The 16,291-nt window shown below is 37.1% G+C and overlaps 1 protein-coding gene across 1 annotated transcript in view; it reads right to left on the bottom strand.

Annotated features, from left to right (window-relative positions):
• Positions 1-14,780, bottom strand: part of LOC106116900 (frizzled-10) — a 16,252-nt gene extending 1,472 nt beyond the window's left edge. The window contains exons 1-2 of the mRNA XM_013310959.1: positions 14,392-14,780; positions 20-1,048 (exon numbers count right to left, since the gene is read on the bottom strand). Coding sequence (XP_013166413.1) covers positions 20-1,048; positions 14,392-14,574 — 1,212 coding nt within the window. The 5' untranslated portion in view covers positions 14,575-14,780. The remainder of the gene's footprint in view (positions 1-19; positions 1,049-14,391) is intronic.
• Positions 14,781-16,291: the final 1,511 nt, after the last annotated feature.

Raw genomic sequence — 16,291 nt, 5'->3', positions numbered from 1 at the left:
CCCCGGCGGCCGCTCGCACCGCCAGCCGACCCACGCGCCGCGCGCCCCGCGAGTCTAGCGCTCGACGCACGCGCACGATCCCCGGGCACGCGCCCGCCGCCAGCGCAACCGCGGCCAGCAGCAGCGCACCACGCGGCACACCCACCAGTGCGCCTGCCGCCGCTCGTGCAACGCCACACGTGCCCGTCAGTTCATCTGCTGCCACCCGGCGCAACGCTAGAGCCGCCGCCGTCCACGCACCGGCCCAGCCCCACGCCGCCGCGTGCAGATACGCCGCCGCACGCTCCAACGCCTCAGTAGACCACTCGCTGGCCGCCGTCAGGTACCACGCCACGCACGCGTTGGCGAACCACGCGTCCGCCGCCAGCGTGAAATAGTAAGTAAGAGAGAAGAAGGCGACGCACGCCGGCGAAGCCAGCCCGTCGACGGCTAGCGCGCCCCCCGCGCATGAAACTGCCTTCGCGCCCAGCCAGCTTCGGATTACGTAGGCCGTGGCGACGACGGCGTGGCATGCAGCCATCCACACCATCGGCCGCTCGGGGTAGCGGTAGCGTGCGGGCTCGGCACAGAAAGTGAGCAGCGCGAACGAGGTCGATAGTAACGATAGCCAAGCGAGCGTATTCATCCAAACTTCTGCCGTACGCTTAGCGGGCTGCGTGTAGCGGGCGTGCTGCCCGCACGCCGGCCAGCACTCTCCGGTGGGCGACATCGCGTGCGCCGGCGGGCAACCGTGCTCGCGCAACTCAGGGTCGCGGAAGGGCCAGCGCGGCGGCGGCTGCGGCTCCGGCTCCAGCTCGCTGGCGTTGGGTGGGCGCATGCACAGCCGGCGCACGGCTCGCAGCGGGAAAGCTCCGCAGTCGAGCGCCACCGTGGCCGGCAGCAATTTGAGCTGGTCCTTGCAATCCTCGGAGACGGTGTCGCAGAGCGCTCGGCAGGCGCTCACGGAACCTGACACCTGCTCGGAGCACAGCGGGGCGAAAGCCGAGCACAACAGGAAGCGGGCGTGCACTGAGCACTCACTCGAGATCAGTCCGGAGAACTTCTCCATCTGAAACGAAAAAAACACAGTTTAATAACAAAATCTTTTCTTATGTAACCAATGTTGGTTATAATTAAAGGTGTGGATGTCGATGCTGCGAGGTAAGGGGAGATGTTGGGGGATAAAACCCGGCGCAAATTACAGGTCGAAACAAAGGCAAGGTCGCGGCTGCTTTTTGTGCGGCAGTCGGCGGCCGGGGGATATGTAGCGGCCGAGGCGGGCGAGGCTCGGTTTAGTGGTGCCTCGCTTTTTGCGTCACTAAAACGGTTGTTATACGTCCGTCTGTCGATTAGTTGCCGCGATAATTAATATAAGCAACGGACTCCGTAATGAGAGGTTAATTACGCGTCTCGGAGATTTTAATTACAGTTCTTATGCTCCGCGAAGAGTATTGATTGTAGATAAACAGAGCAATTGAATTAATTTATAGAGAGGACCTCCATAACGCGGCGGCCTCAGGGTTTTTCTTTAGTGATTCGCGGGACGATAATTAACTAAATCGCAAAGGTTCAAGTATAAGTAGAAATAGTTCGTAGTGTCAATAAGTTATTATTGAGCCGCTTCCTAGTAAACACAACAGATATTTTTTTTATTTTTATGGGATAAACAAACAAGTACAGAATTACATGTAAATAAAAAGTCCATAGTCTGCATTTGTTTTGGCTACGATAACGAACGAAGTGAAAGCGTTATATACATCTCTATATGTAGAAAGTCGCGTATTACATTTTGTTTGGTGTTGTCCCTTTATTGATGCATAATACGTGGAATGTCCGGTTTCAAATGAGTTGTAATATGAACGTGGCGACGGATCGCGAGCCGTTTGAAATTTGATCACGTCGTTAGTTGATAGTTGATACAAACGACATCAAACACCGGAAGGATAAACTTCGTTTGAGGTTTGTTGTTGCCGATACATTCTAAGCACACGATTTGCACATTCATAAATATATGTCTGCGTGATATTATCAGCGTATTTAAATGTGTAAAAACACATCCATGATTGCCTACAACGACAAAAAAATTCAATTGTAGTTTTTTAACAAATAAAAGATCCACGGATCCATAGATGTTTGTTTTCTTTAAGGATCACTTTCTGGATTATCGTTGCCTCTATACACACGAGTACCTGATCACAATCGCGTCTGCGCATGCGTGGTACTTAAACTGTTCGAGATTTTAGAGTTTTTTCGGCTAAAGTTTCATTCTAAGCTAACAATAGCGAGTAAACGTCGCTTGTTTGTGAGCTCGGGGAAAGGTTCGCTCTGTATCGACGCACTTAACATTTCTTTATTAAGGCGAAGTTTGCTTTATTTCCAACAAAATAAGGGACAATATTAAAGACACAACATTTATTTGTAATCATTGGAAATCAGTTTCTATAAAGAAATATTATAAAGAAAATATACAAGTATGAAACATTACCAATCCGATATAAGGTCACAATCACACTAGCGGAATAATCGCAATTAGCTTAAAAAAAACATTAAGGTCTTCAATAAGTTTTCTAAATAATATTCCTTAATTTAAATTAAATAACAGCAGTGTAAACGTCCCCTTAACACGTATTTGCTCGGGCGCACTCTTTTAGACGTCTTTGGATCACATACAAGGGTTTCTATTGATACAAATCCAGATACCAGTGCATTTGTTACAATAACACACTCTATGTCTGTGCAGCAAGGTCGATATTTAAATGCAGCGCAGATCAAAGCACTTTACGCGTGTTTGTTTACGTTAGGTAATCCATTGGGCCGCACGTTTCCCAGTACTTAGTTGTATTATTTATTTGCTCGAATAAACATTCGATATACGAGCGACGAATGAAGAATTCTAAAAGGCTCTTTTGTTAGTGACTGTACTTACAACGAGTATTAACTTGCATAGACTGTAACTCAGAGCTGCGTTCTTATAATAAACATTGCGTTCAATAACATCAAAGGAATGAGCTGGTTATTTTATTATCTACGTAATAATTAACTTCTTTATGTGCATTGTATTATTGTAATTCCGGTCAAGCATGAAGCAACCCACGAGTAGGTATCTATTAAGAATATAAAAAGGGACTTTTTATTAATAGATCTCAAAGTTCATGTTGATGGATGTTAAAATATTTTTACATTATTTCAGTCTATGTTAACTTTTCGTGGAAACGTTTCATTGAGACAACAAGCATGAGGACAAAATATTAATTACTGAGGGACTCCGAAAATAGTCTGTTGGTATTGCTTTGATCTTCCGACAGTTCAGTAAAGTAACAAGAAACCACACACTAGCTCCAAACTGTTCACCTTTTAAACATACAAAAACAAAGCCAACAATTCTTATTTAAATAAATATAAATTCTACTTGAAGTATTATTATAAAAATGTTTTCAAACGAAAGAAAAAAAATTCTAATTGATAAAAATAATGCCACATTTTCACCAGTTATATTTAATACATTGTCGCAATATATTAAAGAAGTCTGTTTAAAACGTTTAATACATGGCAACACAACTTTACATGTCAATTAGACAGCCCTCCAAAATCCTTTGATCATTAAAAAAGGCGCGTAAATCGGGAGCGCTTTGAAGTAGCCTGCCAGTTGTACGCACTATTAATACGCGGGAAATGTAAACTTCACTCGAAGTTTATAGATGCAGTCAATTTTTTAAATGGGTAATAACTTTAACGGACATTTTATTTACAAAAGAAATAACCAACAAAAATTTACTGTAAAGAAAAAAATATATTTATATTGAATATATTCAAAACGCTTCTCACGGCAAACAGGTTTTAATGAAACGATTATAAACTTTGAATTATTTGACGAGAATAATTTTTATGTTAAGAAATAATTACACGGAATATAATTAAACGTATGTTAATATACAATATGTATTTTCATAAATGTAGATTGTAGATATTCGTAATTTTTGTTGAATTATATTTTGGTCCGAGTTTTTTGACATTTTATATTTATTATAATATCTTTAGATCAAAATTAAGGTTATTAACAGTTACTACGATGATCAAAGGCAACATATTTTAGCTGGGCGTAGCTTCGACAAGTCGTTTCCTGCGGTTAATCACCGATACACGAATACTAATTAAGGTTGCCGAGTTATGAGTCAATTAAAATCGGCGGAAAGAACATTTAGCAGCGCTCTTTTGATGGCGCCGCTTTTATTGCGTTTTATTCGTTTTGCGATACATGCAACATTAATAAGGAAGTTGGAAATAAATTTGTGTGTTTTTTATTTATTACGCTATAGAAAACAAAACATTGTGTTTGTCTGGTATGATTACTTTTTCGTTAACAATTTTTTTTAATCATTACTTATACGAGCTTTTGTTTTTATTGTTATTCTGTAAAACTTTTTATCGATTCATTCATAATATCTTTAAAGAAATCTCAATTAATAACATGCAGATTCCTTTCTTCGATTTTATTCAAAGTAAACTGTATATTTTTACAGTTCATTGAGATGGCTGTTGTTAATGGAATCAATTCGATTGGAACGTAAACGTCCGAAATCGATTCGGTTTTCATATGAAGGAATCCATTTAACGATATTGCACAACAATTACTGAATTTTAAATTAAGATTTCTCATTAAAGAATTCTTTAAATATATAAAAAATGTGTAATTCCGGTTGTCAGTTAGTATGCGTATTTAACCCAGACGAAATGATAATATAAAGTTGTGTACAGTTTCAATATATTCTTACTTAATCTGGGTTACAAACTAACCAAAAATATTTCTAAAATGGAATCTAATTATAATTAATATAAATACATAAACGAATTATTTTTATCAACAATAGACTTTGAAGACTACACATGTTCCGCCTGTGAATCTGACATAAACAGCATTTTCCTTGGCTCGGGCCACTGCCCACTGTTCCCTGTCAGCGTAATTGGCGCTTTACAGCTGCCGGCGAGCGATTTACAGCGCCCCCGACATTTACTGCTCGACTCTGAGTTCGTACTCAACTGACAGAGATCTCTATAGCACTCGGCCGTGATACCGTTATAGGTCTAATTTGGGAATACTTCCTTGATTTTATGAGTTAACTAGAGTTTATAGGTGGTGTGGAAAATATCTTAATATAAATTGGTTTACAGTTTTTTTTCGGTTTGAATAGATATTTAAGTTCCTCATGACTCTAGCAAAGATCTCGTCATTATAACAAAAAATTAGGTTAACACAAATGTTATTAATTGCTTTTAACTTTTCAGTTTAAAAATAAAACCAATTCACCAGTCGTACATGACCATGTTGGTGATTTAAATAAATAATTTTGCAATTAAAATTTTTATTCTAAATAGAATTTATTATAAAATTCTGAAGGATAAATATGGCGGTAAACATAAATTTAGCATTTAATGCTCACAGAACTAATTATCTTTAGTTTATCTTTACTTTTTAAAGTTTTAAAAGCATCGGAGTGCCGCCGGGGCCGGGGCCGGGGCAGGGTCGGGGGGGGGGGGCATAAAGTCCGCCTGAGAACTAGCGTCGATGTAAATGCATTAATGGAAGCCATTAAAGCGTAGATATCGGACTCACAATCATTAAGAATTAACGCGCGCTGCACTCGCCCGATGTAATCAAGTAATTCGGTGGTCGTTTAGTGCAAGCGGAAGCGATAAGCGGAGCGATTGTGATAGCCTTTTATTAATTTGTTATTTTTTAATATTTTATTTTATAAACTACAAAGTTAAAATATTTAAAAAGTTAAAAAATGTATTAAAAAATTTAAAAGTCAAGAAGTCGTGACCTGTTCTGTTGTTACTTTTTTAAGAAACATTGTTTTATTATAATAAAAGTTATAGTAATTTTGACTTTAAATTAAAAACAATAATTTCGTTTTCGAGTTCATAAGTTCAGAATAACAGTTGTTTTTTTAAATTTCAATATCCGTAATCTTTTTCCATTGTATCACCACCCTTAGCATAACTCTTTCTTAAAATATAGTACAAAAGAAATGAAGCTCTATAGCGGTGCGGTACATATTAATTTCATGGTAATATTATCTAATGATCTATCATCAGATCGGAGCCGCGCATCCGCCGATTACGAATTAGACGCGCTCAGGCCAGGGGGGGGGGGAGACGGAGGCGGGGGGAACGAATAAGCAATCAGTGTTGCCACATATTTTTGATAACTTTTACTTGAACATTTTTTTTATTACATAATAATACTAGCTGTCATCTGAGACTCCGTCCGCGCGAAATAAAAAAACTTAGTGATTAGTCTATGTGCTCTTCCAGACTTTGCTCTACATCTGTGTCAAATTTCATTATGATCCGTTTAGCTGATTCTGAGATACCTTCAAACAAACCTTCATCCATTCATTTAAACATTCTCATTTATATGAGTATGATGTAAGGAAGTTGGTATATGTAATGTAAAGGTAAAAGGCTCGATGCTCGACTAAATTTAAGATCTTTGTTGCAGAAAGTCATCAAAGTGGATCGTAATGCGATTTGATACAAATTAAAGTAAAACATTGAAAGCAGTGATACAATTCAAGCGGAAACGGTTTCTGCTCGAAGTCTCGCGTCATATCGAGTCACGTAGCTCGTGCGTGGCGACGAGATGCTTCAAGCGGCTCTATTCAAGCGAAAAGACGATGTCTTCGCCTGCGCTCCAATGATTTTAGGCACCCTGACATCACTATAGAGATTATTGATATCGTATTTATAACCTCAACTTTTTATTCATGAAAGCGAGAAAGTATTTATTAGTCGTCGATGATTCAAATATATTCTTATTGCCACATTTAGATACTAATTTGGACATTTTCATTAATCGTTGAGTCTACCGATTTTTAGACTGATTATCATTAAGCAACATAAATTATTGTTTTAATGTAAACAAAAGATATATAACTAAGCTATAAAATCTAGCTAATTAAACGCATCAGCTGTTTTTGTTGCGTACATGAGACGACGGTAATGCGTTGCAGCGATGCGTGTACCGGTGCGCTGTCAGCCGGCGCCGCTTATCTGTCAGCTGATAACATTTAATTGGGACAAACGCATTTTTCTAAAGTTCCATCTTTTAGATTTACTTATAAATAATGTGATGATGATGAAAATGATAAAAATACTGTTGCGACAAAGAAGAATAAATAAAATACACCTTTTAGATTTTTTATATTATTCTGCTATATTGTTTATTATCAACACCAAGAGCATTGGCTCTTAAATGAATTTTTCTTTAATTAATCAACAACTTTAGTCATTACTGAATTATATTTTAGTGGCCACATATTCTGAAGAAAAGACAACAACACCTTATGCAGTTCCAAATAATACAAGCGTAGGAAGTAAGCGGCCAGATTTCGTGTAAGTTACAAAATAAGCAGAGCGTTGACGAGACGAAGTGAACTGAAGCAAACATTGCGAGATCGTCCCTCGTCTGCGGCTGTTTGTACTCGCTCACTTTATGACTATTTAGCAACTAAATATTACGAAGGGCGTTTAACACATCCATGTTTATGTACAACAAAACTTATAATATGTAAATCTAATGTTTGTAATAACTGTATGTTATAACATAGCGACATATGACAAGAAACCAAGAAGATTGTTCGTGTTTTTGGTACAAGCATAAAGAAAAGTAACAATTTACTTTTTACAATATGAGGTGAGTGAAATTGTGTTATTTTATAAAATCTTACCAAGTACATTGGCAATAAGATGAGAACGTCATATGAATATTAAACAAAAGCGGCGGTATGCAGACATGAAAGAGGAATCTCTTGAGTTTAACAAAGTTACTTATACGCTGAGATTGTCCCACAGTTAACGAGGGCCTGTTGAATTAAATTTACCCCAAAATTGCATTTACCTTAAATGTTTTACAAATTGCAATGAAAATGTTGATTATTCCTGTTAAGGACGCATCATTACGTGCAACAATTCAAGTTTGATTCAATTAATTTTGTGTAGTGTTTTAAAAAATATATATTTATGACTACACTTAAAGTAGAACAAAATGAAAGTAAATCTTTTATTAAAATTATATTCTTTCAAGTAATGACAAACTAACATTTAACCATTTGCAACCATTAACTTAAATATATCGTTTGTCATATTATATCATCGTTATTTTAAGCAGAATAAATAAAATTATCAGAATTAAAAAGTGATTTGATTTATAATGTTGACAAAGTGCGGGGACCAACTGCAGCGCTGTGAGTGGCAACCCTACGGGTCGGCGTTGAGTCAGGGGAGCTGAACAGTTTTTAGCGGTCGTATTTAAAACATAAATGCCTTATTGCGATGCGAAGTTTAAACTGCTGAATTAAATATAAGCTGCTGTCGCTTTTAATTAAACAACGTCTTTATACGGTTACAGAGTTTATTGTTTTTCATCAAGTTTCCTTTGATCTGCAATACTTCGGCGTTGTCGCTGCCGTGATTATGTCATTTTTTTGAGTACCACAAACATTCCGCCGACAGTCATCCGTCGTATACAATAATGTTCAATACTAAATAAATAACTTTTTAATACATTTGAAACGAGCCGAAAACTAAATTTGTTTTGTTGTCGGTAAGTTATACAGGCGGAGACTTTGCGATTACAATTTTGGCAGGTATTCCGTTCGGAATTTATTTTTTGCGTTCAAATAACATATTGGAATTTAATTTCGGTGAAAGCTTTACAAGTGGCTTCATCGAGTTTTGAACTCCGAGTCTCTATATTGTCTGATATGTTACTAGGCTGAACATTATCATGAAAATAATAAGTTCTCAAAATCTCAAATTGCCTACAGAAGATATTTAGTTCTCATAAAACGTTTATAATACCATCTATACTCTATTCTCTTTTATAACAGATATATGAACTAAAAAGCCGTCTCATGGGTTCGATTACTGCACAATAGCCGAGTGAGTGATGCGACGGAGCCGCAGCGGACTCCGACTTGGGAACTATGTAATTAGAGCACATTCTTGTCCCCAGCCCCCACTTCCCTGCACCCCTCCCCCAGCACCATAGACACATCTCTCTACGGTATACGAGACGGCTTTGAGATTTTTTTTATTTTAAAAGGTATGCCATTGTAGATCTGCAAAATAGACTATACTATTAACATTTGCATATTTTTTACAAAAAAATGGTTAATACTAGTGATGTAATATGATAGATAAAGTCAAAAGTTATTTAATAATCGATAAAAAATGTAATTAATGACACGTTAATTGTTCACAATCGATTTGTCGTACAACAATAAAGAAGTATCTCCAAAAAATTAATTCATAACCTCATATAAGGTAGTGATGGCGCATAACATAAAGTTAAATTAGAATCCATCCATATCGCAGTGCAATTTGAGATATCGATAAACTGACATCACTAGTAACCAGGTCATTGCACGGCGAGTGCAATAAAACAACAGAACTCCGGCAGAGGGCAGACACATCGCGCTTTTATCGGCTGCCTTTGATCTCGCCGACCGACGTAACGTCTATATTACGTGCCACAATTATTGCAACTCAGCGGAAGATAATATGCACACGAGATTATCTTATGAGCTAATTAAAATTCAATGTACCTTGGCCTTTTATACAGCATCCCGGAGCGTCGCAGCTGGAGTCACGGCTGAGGGAAATGGTTTAATGTTACTGACGGCATTTACGACTAATTGCGGAGTCATTTTTAGTTTTTAAGTTTTCATTGACATTTTTAATATGCGTGAAATAACTATAATGTTGAATTAATTGTTTGTTTGTAGAAAATAGTTTTGTTTTTTAAGCTTTTCTAATAAGTATGCGGTGTCTACAAATCTAGCGATTGTTGAACTGACGAAGGAATTTCCCTCGGGGATGATTTAAGTCACTATATCTAGAATCACAGTAAGTATACTCTATGTGTTACAAATATTTTCATAGTACCGCGTATCACTTCAAGTTGGAACTCGTCTAAATGAATATCTACAAAAAACCGGTTTCTGAATAACTTAGCACGTTTTTTAAAGTAAAAAAGCCGGGTCGGCTTTGTGCGGCCGCCTACCTGCCGTAATTAGGCGGGCAATTTGTACTTTGAGATGTTTTTTGCCGATTTGAGCGCGAGCGCCGGGAGCCCTGCAGCGACTTTGCCTAGATTTGCTTGGCCATTTCTTTAATTTTAAATCTTGCAGGTGTTGTCATGTGGAAGAAATATTTTCAGTTTATTTGTTATATATTTATTAAAAGAAAGAAAGGCCCCCGAATGTCATATATGATAATAAAAAACTAAATTTTATTTTGTTAATTGATATGTAAGATTGTGTATCGACCAACGTGCGCCATTTTAATACTTTTTCTTATAATAATCAAAATTGTGTAAAACATTGCTCTCAGTAAATGGGAATAACAATAAGTTAAAATCTAAAATAAAATAAACAGCAAACTAGTAACATAATAATGTGTTTCTTTTGTATGGGAATATAATCTAATTTTTTTTTTTCATCGGCACGGATGCGCTGTAAAGGGATTTGGGGTGTTAAAACTTTCTTTCATAAAAGAATTATTGAGTGGTTTTTGTGTAGTTCCATTATCCACGCATACCTGTGCTAATGATAGGTTGCTTGCGGCTTCAGGGAACCTCCGCCGCCACATCTCGATAACACCTCGCCAGATGTACCCGCTAGGATACACATGCTTTTGTATTTATTTATTATAATTCTGACTCTAACATAAGTGAAAATGTTTTGCATGTTTCAAAAATATGATATAATAGTACTGACATGTAGGTATATCTATCCCTTACCATTTCCTTAAAAAACAATCATGTAATAAAGTTTTTATATGGTATTATATAAAGTAGTAATCCATCCGTTCAACAGTACCATTGAACAATTTAAAGTCTCAGAATTTCGCATCAAAACATGGTTACCCTAACCATAGTTATTTCATTGTCGTAACAAAAAACAATTCATAATTTGACGGCGTCGACAAAGCAACGGACAGATGTGAGGAAATGGGTTATCATACTGCTGCTAAGAGTTTATCTTTCAACATTTATGGTTCTATTATCACGTACACAGATATTGGCTAGTAACAGAAAAATATTAAAAATTAAACTTTAAAAAAGAGCACAATTTTGCCCATGGTATCTTATTGCGTGCGAGGTCATCGACCCCGTGAGTGTTGCCATCAGATGGTGGTCGTGATGGCCGCTGTACAGCACGCTGCAACATCTACAAACTAACCACACTATTGCCTCGCCGACATTAACTAGTTTTACTTTGGACGGAAGTTCACAAATTTAGCGGTAAACTAGATGTTACAGTTTTTTTTTCGACAAAATCACATTTTAAATACTGTATTGGACTTTAAGCAATTTATAACTTCCTATAATTCAATTTGAGTCACTGTATAAACACATTAAAACGTATTTACAAAGTTTTAAAAAATTACAGTGTCATAATTCTTAGGAAACATAAAATATGAAATTAATGATAAAATGTCAACCGTAAATTAAAAATAAATAACTATTAAAAATTCTGGCAACACACCAGAAAATTTAATGATTCAATTATAATCGTGAATCTTAAAAAAATAACAATAAAAAGTGAGTCAAATGATCTAAATTTGTGGTGAAATGTTGGCATCTCTCGGGTCACGTGACATCGAAGTTTGGCAAGGAGCGTGACTGCCAAAACGCGGCCGCACGAACTGATGGCAGATAGGACGGCCATGACTGGAATGGTCCGAGTCCCGTTATTAATTGACTCATCCTGTTCTCTGTTCCCTTAAGTACAATTTTTACTTAAGCTGTAACCAGAGGTCGAATTTAAGCCGTAGTGTTCTATAATCTGTTACATCATTTTAAACCTTCTGTCGAAGTCAAAATTTTACGTAAATTCCCTCGCACAGTACTGTAATAATGCCAAATTATTTTTAAACTTTACATAAGATAATGCAAAACGTATTCACTATATTGTTAAAAGTATTCTAAAACAGACGTTAACAACACAAACCGTAGATTAAGAAACTTGTTTTCAATTTCGATTTCGATTTATGACGCCATTATAGCGTTTTGTTTACAGTAGAACAATGTACACGAAATAAAAGTGCGAAATTGCATGGATTACTGAGCCGGCATTAAATTAACAAGCGTCCACAACCGGCTTCAATGCTGCCTATCAATACAACGATAGCGGTATCTTTATAAGGCAATAACGCAAGCGCAGCTATTTATTTTTATTTATACGCGTTATCGCGGTATCGCCTTAAGTGGCGATCGCTATCTACTAATGCGGCGCTATCGCCGGCATCCTATAAAGTGGCGATACGCATACGACGAGATAAACCTACGAATAATAGATACTATTATCGGCCAAGAGACCTTTTTTTTTGTAACGTGACTTGAATGAACATCTCTCTATATTTCCTTACTAGTCTTATTACAATCGCCGATCTCATTAATCGCTTTAATTTCGGTAATTAAGATTATATAATCACTGTAAGCTATAATGTAAATAGTTGCATTATTGGTCTGGAATCTTATAGGAAAAAGTAAAATAGGTACGTTACTATTACACATATAGAAGTGCCCTAATTAGTCGAAGAAGAAAACTTTGTGCTAAATAAGTCTATCAGGTGATCTAAAAGATTTTCTAAACGTGTAAACATAACCAGCGAGGTTAGAGCGTATTCACACGGCCGCGAGCAGGCCGGCCGGTCGGCGACCGGTCGATCTGGATCGCGGCGTGGCTTTGATCCGAACGATAACAGTAACAGCCTCGTTGACGAGTTAACCGCCTACGCCATCTTGTTCCCGTTTAGGTATTTAGTGGTTGATTAAATTGTTGTCAGCTTTGATCTACCGCAGTGCTCAATTGTTGCAATTTTATATTTGTTCATATTTTTGAAATTCCTTTTAAAGTGGTCCAATTAATTTATACATTTAGCATATCTTACCCCTATTAAGTTAATAATAATAGGTAAACTAACAAACTAACCAACAACAGTCAAAACATAAGAACAAAGTTCAATTTATGATCTTCAAACCTTTCTATTTCTTATATTTGTATACAAAAATCATTGCACTTATAAAGCAGTTTCATAGGATACATGCTAATTGAGCGAGTAAACTGAGGGGTGAGGGTTGTCAGTATCGAGTCAATCTCACCCTCTAGCAACCCCATGTATCATTAACGATATCAGATTTACACGCAATAAAACCTATTCAACAATAAGTCGTAAATTCACAGCCCTGTCGCGGCCTCGGCACTCTCTATAGACACGATTGTTTGCGTTCACATTTAATAAAATAACTATTGCTATTATTAAAATTTATTTGGATGACATCTGGATAGAAATTGTAATTGAAATTGCTGTGCTGTATTTCATTTCATTGATAAAACGAAAGTAATTACGTGTTTATGTTCTGACAATCGAAGCCTAGTCCACTTATGTACAAAAATTTTCAATCGCTCTTATTTAGAAATATAATACATAATAATGTATTTATTTTTGATAGATAAGAAGAAATACATTGACCTGGATCTGATTTAAAAAGTATTACACGAACTTCGGCTTTTCAAATTACAGTGACTTTTAAAAATCTGTTCATCTCTGTTACGACAAATAATAAACACTATTCAGTAATTCAATACTATAATAAAATAATTGTTAATCCCAGATATTCCGCTAAACTATTAAAAAAAAACTTATTGCTTCCTTGCATACAAACAAGCCCTTCAGTTAATCCCCTATTGTGTTCACCCCGACCACCGGAGTGTTCGTTTTTTACTTGTCGGTGAGTAAAGGCCATTTACATATTTTTTACGATCACATTGCGCTTTTACCGACTTGTTAGACTTTCAGTTCAATGAACTAAAACACTGATAAAAGTAATTAAAAATAATTATGTTATCAACATTACTATATCAATTAAGAAGTAAACAATTAACCATCATTTAGTATTCGTTAATGGAAACAATCGACTGCTGGATTTGAATTCATTAATTCAAAGTCATGACGTCACAAGGATTATACAACACGTAACTTTTGGTACAGCTGTAGTTTGGTGCATATCTCACTTTATCTTTTCACGTCAACATTTATACTACTTTATTTATTCATTATCGTAGAAAAGAAATAAATGGTATTATTTGTTTATGGGGGATGTTTTTATATAGTGAGTCTTTTAAGAACCCGAGTTCAATGATTCAGATCTGCGTCATGCACTTGACTGTGGGAATACACCTTAAAAAGTAAATTTTATTTGCATCAATTAAAATTTCTTGGGGTAATTTGAGTAGATTTACAATGAGACAAACCCAGTTTACATTTCCCGTTGGTTCAATTAGTTCAAACTAAAGTGAAATAAGTGCATAAAAAGTGACAAATATTTAGTTAGAAACTTACCGCTTCTTCAGCTTCCTTTTGATCTCTGTGGCCCATCAGATTGGGCATGGCCGTCCAGTTGTATCCCAGGTCCTGGCAGTACGGGAGCTTGATCCTCTCGCACTTCCCACCTTCCACCTCCTCCTGGTCGGCAGCAGCCAAACACCCGCACAGGAGAATAACACTTAAAATCCTGGCCATCATCGTATACTTAAGCACAGTTAAAAATTATCACTAATTTGTTTCATGTTCAGTTACAAAATCACTGTTTACAAACACATAAATATCGCGTAAACATATTCCTTATCAAAATCCATTTAAAACACGTCCTCACAACAGCAGCGCTCGGCGTGGACTGATCCGAAATTCGAACGCGGAGCGGCAATTCAAAGGCTGAAGAACGAAACCGGTCGGCCGGCCGGCGCGTTCAGAAACATGCATATGTTCCGATAAAAGGTCTGAACGCATGAACAGAGAATTATGAAGATAAAAAAATGAAGAAAAGGGCCTAATTCGTGTACGGCTCACTGCAATCAACGGCTGTAATTTTGTAGCCTCTCAGCTTCGGTCTTATATTGAAAAAGCGGGCAAAACACATCATGAAGTTTTGAACAATTCCAGCTCTCTATAGCTTTATCCTAAAGGACGTTTAATCACATAACTGGATGATTGAGGTGAAAAGGATATAAAATAATCGGGAAATTTCTAAATGTATTCTTTCTAAAGCTGTGTTTATAATGTAGTAGGCTAATAGGACGAAGGTGTAACTCGAGGCACGATGACTTATCGTTTCGTGCGTAGAGTTTTATCAATAAAAATTATCGGCACATCAGAGTAGAGTTGTTTAATGTTGATACGATATCTTTACAACTTTAGTTTATTGGAGGTGGAAGTAAACAACAGCCCGCTAAATAAAGATGTCGGCAACGTTTCATGATAAATTGTATTTGAACAAATTTATCATCTATCATATATTTTTAAACAAGTTTAAACGTACATACATGTTACCCCTTTTAAGTTTTGAAGATGTGCAAGCGAGATATCGCTTGTTATCGCTCGCTCTTTTATCTTACGTACTTATGCTATTGCCATGCCATACCATGCCATGCCATCCCGACTAGAATACACAATTAGGTCCCTTCATTATATCACTCCAATAACACCTTTGAGTATAAAGCGCACCTGCAAATAGAGACCTTATGCACATTTAAATAAAATATATACGACATTGTAGTAAAAATATCATCGTCACCCATAATGACCAGTTTACGTGGAACCGTGAGTTGTAGGGAGTTTATTTAATGCTGAATAAGGTGTTGGGGTTTTGTCTTGTGGTTGTGCCCGGGTATGAATAGGTGCATTGTGCGAGCGGGACGGGCGCGGGCGCGGCGTCAAAGAGGCCGCCACTGCGCCGCCGCCGCGCCGGCCGGTGCGCGTACGCAGCGCAAGCGAGACCGGAATGCCTAATTAAAGACGCATGCGTGGACTGTGCCTTGCACTGTATGGTCCAAACATAATTTATATTTTTATTTGTTATTTTTTTTTTTTACTTTGTATATTCTTCTATTATATTAGATATATTTGGAAAATGGTTTAAAAATTCACTTTTTACAAGTTTGATGATTAAAACACTTTGACGTTACCGTTATTAAGGATTCTAATTTTTCAATACGAATTAGGAAGAAAAATAAGTTGTTAGTACTTATAAGCATGGAATGCACGTTTCCTTCTTACAAGCTAGCAATTATTGAAGTATTGATTACTCGTTTTCCAAAGTTATTGTTTTTCGACATTGGATATCGAAATCCGGTTAGTGTCATATTATGAAAACGGATATATAGTAACATGTTTTAATAAATAAATACAAATACGACAAGTTTTTGTTAAATTTACGGCAACACCTCGGGACATGGTGCGCGGA

This window comes from Papilio xuthus, unplaced genomic scaffold, assembly GCF_000836235.2.
Source record: "Papilio xuthus unplaced genomic scaffold, Pxut_1.1 DF827680.1, whole genome shotgun sequence".
NCBI classification, from domain to species: domain Eukaryota; kingdom Metazoa; phylum Arthropoda; class Insecta; order Lepidoptera; family Papilionidae; genus Papilio; species Papilio xuthus.
Note: the sequence above shows the minus strand (reverse complement) of the source record. Positions and strands in the feature narration are given on the sequence as shown.